Source organism: Falco punctatus (assembly GCF_963210335.1).
Source record: "Falco punctatus genome assembly, chromosome: 11".
Lineage (NCBI taxonomy): Eukaryota > Metazoa > Chordata > Aves > Falconiformes > Falconidae > Falco > Falco punctatus.
Genome location: NC_137591.1, coordinates 32,254,026 through 32,260,025, shown reverse-complemented (window position 1 = coordinate 32,260,025; position 6,000 = coordinate 32,254,026). Strand labels below are relative to the sequence as shown.

At 39.3% G+C, this 6,000-nt stretch overlaps 1 protein-coding gene across 2 annotated transcripts in view; it reads right to left on the bottom strand.

The window, feature by feature from the left end:
* Positions 1-673: 673 nt before the first annotated feature.
* Positions 674-6,000, bottom strand: part of PLA2G4A (phospholipase A2 group IVA) — an 83,306-nt gene continuing 77,979 nt past the window's right edge. For both annotated transcript variants that reach the window (XM_080406453.1, XM_080406454.1), the window contains 4 exons: positions 5,634-5,818; positions 2,958-3,153; positions 2,591-2,748; positions 674-1,094 (listed from right to left, as the gene is read on the bottom strand). In XM_080406453.1, coding sequence (XP_080262579.1) covers positions 963-1,094; positions 2,591-2,748; positions 2,958-3,153; positions 5,634-5,818 — 671 coding nt within the window. In that variant the 3' untranslated portion in view covers positions 674-962. The remainder of the gene's footprint in view (positions 1,095-2,590; positions 2,749-2,957; positions 3,154-5,633; positions 5,819-6,000) is intronic.

Here is a 6,000-nt window from a genome sequence, read left to right as displayed (position 1 = left end):
AATGTGGAAAATATAAGAGGTTGGACTGTTTGCTGAGTGGATACACAGTTCTTAAATAGTAGTAGAAAAAGTGGAGTTCAGCTTCTGTGAAAATATTTGAGATCAAAAGATTCCAGAGCAGATTCTTTTAGCATCAGCCACAAAAGCTCTACTAGCATTAATAACCAGCTGAGGATCCTACTTGTAATATCAAAGATGTATAAACCACATTTTTTTGATCCCCGTTTGTTACCAAAGTTTGGGTGTTTTTTTTAAAGAGACGCCACTCAGGCAGGAAAAGTTAAATTAGAAACACAGCTTGATGACAGAGCTCTGGTAAGGGCAACATAGCCAATGGTTACTAATGAGCAAAACCTCTTCCAGTATTGTAAAATCAACCTTAAGAGAGCTAGTAAGCAGCCAAGCAGCTAATATACCAGGGAGCTCCTGTTCCCTAGTAGCAGTGGTTAGCAATTATTGACTTCAAACCAAAGTCAGAGGAAATCTCATTGATAGAAAGTAGAGTATCATGCACCTGGACCAAGCCCAGGTATACCTATTGTCTCTATTACTACAGTTTTTTCTGTTGTGTTTCTAATTCCAACTTAAGTTTCAAGATATGCCCAGTTTACATCAATTACAAATCAGACAATTGCCCCACTATGAGAAACCAGCGTATAAAATTTTGTAAAAAAAAAAAAAAAAAGACACTGAACCCAATCACCATAGACTAAACCCACTAATTCCATAGTTTTTAAAATAAGGATATCAGTGTACTGAAATGTTTTCAGCGTTTTTAGTTTAAAAAAAAAAAAAAAACACCAAGTACAAAATTATATTGAAACTTAAAAACTCACAAGAAAATGGTTTGGGGAGTTTTGCACAGCCCTGATCGGGAGCAGTGATGCTCTGATAATGTCTTTTCCCTCCAGTTATAAAGACAGAACCAGTTTCTTGAAGGAGTGGGACCTAGGACACGTGCTCTACGTATGGTTGTTGTTAAGATTGTTCTTGTTAAAGAATCTCCTTGCTTCAACACTGCTAAGAGACACAGAGCAGCGAGATGGATTCTCTTTCCTGTATTCGATGCTTTCCATCATAGCTTGCTTGATCACCTGGAAAATGGTGAACAACGTGTCATTCAGGGAAATAATTAACATCTTAATGATTTATTAACAGAAAAGAGCCCTTTAGATATGAACTACTGTTGCTCATACTTTTAGCACTGCTCCATCACTGAACAACAGGATTGCTGAGTATTATTATGAATACTACTTCTTGATTGTACAAACCACTGATTTAAATGTAGTTAGTAAAGATATGATGGGATACCACTAATGTCAAAGAAGTCACACATGAATATACACCATTTAAACCAAGTCCTAAAGAAATTCTGAATGGTAAACCAACACTGAGAAAATCCATACGTAAAGGATATAGGAAATAATTATTATCTTGAGAAAGGTTAAATGTCCACTTTTGGCTCCCTTGTCCTGAAGTAACAAGATTTCTTTACTATGCTGAGAAAAAAAAAAAAAAATATCTGGGATGATCATTTACACTTGTGAACATGACAAGTCGCTCTATGGATGCTGGGATCATGGTGTCGTGTTACAGCTAGTACCAGTTGAAAATAACCATTACCGAGTTAGTTGATAAAGAAATTTCCAGAGATCTTTACAGAAAATTGCCAAGTTGGGTTGTTTGTTTTTTTTTTTTTTTTCCAGTTAGAAAATCATCATGCATAAAGAACTGAGTATACAATCCTGAACATAATGTCTCCATCCTACACAGTCACCTTTGCTCAGCCACCCTGCAGGGCTTTTGATGGTAAAAACAGCAAAATCAAACAGGGACCAAATTAGAAAAGAATATGTATTGGAATGGATCCTAACAAGCACAGGCTCACACATTATGAAAAGCACACATGCTACGCTCTAATAGTTCCTCTGTTTGGAAGGTGGTGACATTATTATATCAAGCTTAGCCCCAGAAATACCATTTAGACTTTTTTTTTTTTTTTTAATCTCCACCTGAAAGCACCTCTGGCCTTTTCAGCAGCATATTTGCTTAGTGGTTTATTATTGACAGAGGATCACATACGGCAATACTCCCTACAACACTGGCGTTTCAGTACTTCAGAAATAGAGGTCAAGTGAAAAGACTAAATTCTCTTCACCTAATTCTTTGTGTGTCACTCAATTCTCTTCAGGTAACTCCAGCCACCGTATTACCTACAGCGACTGGATCCCCCACTCCTTCCCAGGCTGGAAGGATGCAAGTTGACCATGGCACAGTTTGTGCATGCTGCTTCTACTCAAGCTCATGAAGAACTTACCTGGGGTATACTCACTCCAGCCCTCACTAAAATAAAGCAGATTTCTTCCACTGGCTATAATGGGTTTTGATCCGGCCTCAACTTTGAGAATAGCAAGGGGCACAGCTAAGCGCGGGAGGTACTCTGTATGTCACAATCATCAGGCAAACGCTGAAGTAACCCCCTGTACCTTCTGTATGGCACGTTTAGGGCCTCGCTCTTATCTTACTCACGTCACCTACCTTCCCTTAACAACCTAGACCTTTCAAGCCCCTTCCACACTGGCATACGTACATCTATGTTATTGAGGGTGTTGAACTCCATTAGATCATGAAGCCTCTTGAAAGCCTCGTTGGGATACTGGAAGTTGAAGGTAGAGAATGGTGTATTTGGATCATCAAAGATGTCAAAGTCTGCAAAATCCTTCTCTTCCTGTGTTTCTCTTGGAAAGCCTGCATACAGATCAATACAATACCACAATCTAAATGTTAGGTCCGAGGACTTGCTGTCTTATTTTTTAATGGCTCTTTCGAAATCCCTAAACGCTACCGACAGACTTCAGAGTTACTTCAGAGCTAAAACATTTCTAGTATATAATCACCATGCCATTATAAAGCTTCAAAGGAACAGCTAGATTTAGCATCAGAAACTCTGCGCTGACCTGGAGCTTTGTACTTCCGGAAGTTGATGTTGGCCAAAACAAAATGGATTATCGTTGGACAGTCCTTCTCCGAAGAGGTATCCTTTGGTTTGAAAACATAGCACTCCTTCATGCCCTCTCGATCAAATACATTTGGGTCTATTTTGGGGAAAGGCAGCTTGTTCATTTTGGCCCATTTTTCCGCAAGCAAAATTTCCTGAAAAGATAACCAAGACTCAGGTGCATATAAGCATTCACTGCAACGTGAGATTTTATGTGGAGACACGTCACACGCGCTACTAGAAGCTGTTTTAGTAACTCGTGCTTCTTTACAGCTGAAGGACTGATCAAGTCAGTCTTTGCATAGATGAACCAGTACGGCAAACTGAGCACCTAATTCAGCCTGCCCAATCTTCCCCATCTGCGCTGATTCACAGGAAGGAAAGAGCTGGCCTGTCACATAAAACTTTGGGTGAATTTACAGAGCCAACAGCCAGAAAAAAACCCATCCTTACTTTTACTTGCAAACTGAGTATCAGTGCTATGGAGACCAATGAGAGTTAATAAACACCAATCCAACGTGTTGTTATGTTCAGTCACATCACAGACAGAACAACATTTGAAAGCATGCTAAGGGAAGAAGTAAATGTGGAAAATAGGCTTTTTTTCCTCGTGACAACTCAGTAAACAAAATAATTTGTAAATAATGACTCAAAAGCATGTAATAAGGGCGTGTGAGAGGGAGGAGAGGGAAGGTCAACATCTTTAATCTTGGTTTTGAATGAAATAGGACCCTTCTTTGGGCAACTGTTTTGGATACGCAAGAGATTAAAAGATAGTGGGTGTAAAATGATGAAACAAGAGTAGAGTCATTGACTTCAGCTGGCTGATTTTCCTATGTATTGGAGTAATAAAAGTATATTAGAGTGCTACCATAGCTACAGGCCAAGTCTTGAACTGGCAATTACTCTTTGTAACGCAAGCAGAACCAATGGGATTGCACAGCCAGTAAACAAAACTGGTTTCTGTCCTTTAGGCCATTAGCATACAGCCTCTGCTTGTGGACTATACTTGCGTATTAGCTGGAGCTATGCCACTCCTTTTACTATACACATATTTGTGCCTCGGAAATAATGAACCATTCCCTTCAACGCTGGCTTCATGAAAACCTAAGGCATCATTTAATTTTCCCACCATTTCTTCTTGCGTAAAAGGATTTTGCCTTTTTTAAATTACAGTTTACAGAAAAACCTTTGGGATACCACTTGACTTCCAGTCAGTCCCTCCATGTTACAGTATGGTCCCCAAAAATAACACAGGTAATTGCAGCTGACGGAGACAGAAAGCTCAATGCATAGGCTAAGAGCAACAGAGCTGACTATACACTGCCTTTTGCACAGACTCACGTGCAGAGCCTTAATGAAGGGAGGAAAAAGATGTTTCAGAGGAGATGGTAATACTGTGTCAGTGAATTTAGCTGATGGGGAAAATAGTCATGACAAAAAAAGAGACAAATTCTTAAACAAACAGAAAATTAAAGGAAGAAACAGATGGTGGGATTCAGTCAATTAAGGAAAAATGAAAGATCTCAGCACTAGTAAGTCTTCTCAGTGCTCTGTTCTTCCAAGTAGTCCCCGAGAGACCCAGAGATTACAGAAGTTACTCCTTTTTATTCTCCTGAATCTTGTACTTGTTTTTCTTTGCATTTGACAACACTGATCTAGAGTTCATTTTGCTACTGCTGTCATTTTCTAACATTGTTTGGAGGTTTTGTCCCTTGATAGCAAGAAGAAGAAAAAAAATAGTCTTGTTTGTTCTAATTACAATCTGTCTGTAAAGCAACAAAGGATGCTAGTTGTTTCTCAAACAGGCATGTTTTCTTGGTTTCCTTAATTATTATTTTTAAAAGTCCACTTGGGTTTCACATAAATATTGCCTCCTTTTTTTGACAACCTCACAATAGTCTCCTAAGTGCTGCTGCTTCTGCATCAGCTACCAACGTGATCCAACCTTAACCCTTCCTGCTGGAGCTGTCTGGATACAGGGCTGGCCCAGGCTGTACTGACTGACAGCTGTGCTTTCCACGCCTGTACAGAAAACAGCCACATCATTTAATCTGTATTTTTCTGCTGTTGCTTTGTTCTGGCCTGAATGGATTTAGGAATCCTACTTACACCAGTTCTGGGATTATCCTAGTGAGATGTAAACGAACAGTTAGCCCCACTTCCAAAGTGTTACATATTTAACAATACCACCGTGACTGAGACACACTTCTGCAAGATGATGACAGAAAACTGTACATGCACATCACAGCATCATGGAGGAGAACAGCTGTACAGACCTAGAGCACTAGCACAATGGTAAAATTACTTACTTAATTGTTTAATACTGACATAAAATAAAATTCTGCAATTAAGCATGAAGGCAAGACTTCCATAAAAACAAAAAAGCTACTACTTCAAACAAATTATATTAGCCTCCTTTGTGTCAGTGGTCTCATGTGAGTCATGTAAACAGGAACTGAGGCAGAGCGTAATATTCCTCCTTGACGTGGAAACAAATTGCTCCAATGCTGTTGCTACAATAGCACTAAGGCCTTCTGGAACCATGAAATGTGCAACCAAACCGGCTGGAAGAATAAAACTGAGACAGTTTATATTTATGAACACAAAGAATGGAATGGCCTGTCTTACTTACTTTGAAAGGCGGACTGGAATCACTTGGCCTTGCTGAAAAATCAAAAGAGATGATGAGATCCACACCTCTTTGAGGTCTTAAGATAAGTGGGTATGGCAGGTTAAATGTAAGCCCACTGTCCACTATATGAATCTTTTTGCTCTTCACATCTAGTGGCTCATATATCCTCTCAAACTCATCAGGATCTGCACAGAACAAATGAAAACAAAACAAAACAGGAACACAGGAGTTAAGAACTGAAGTTTTGATGGGCTTTCCAGTGTTTCCCCAAGTACTGAAGATTCCACAGAATTTAAAAATGTACAGTATCCCAGCTAAACATACCACGAACTCATGTGTAACCTTAACACTCAACAGCAGCAAAATG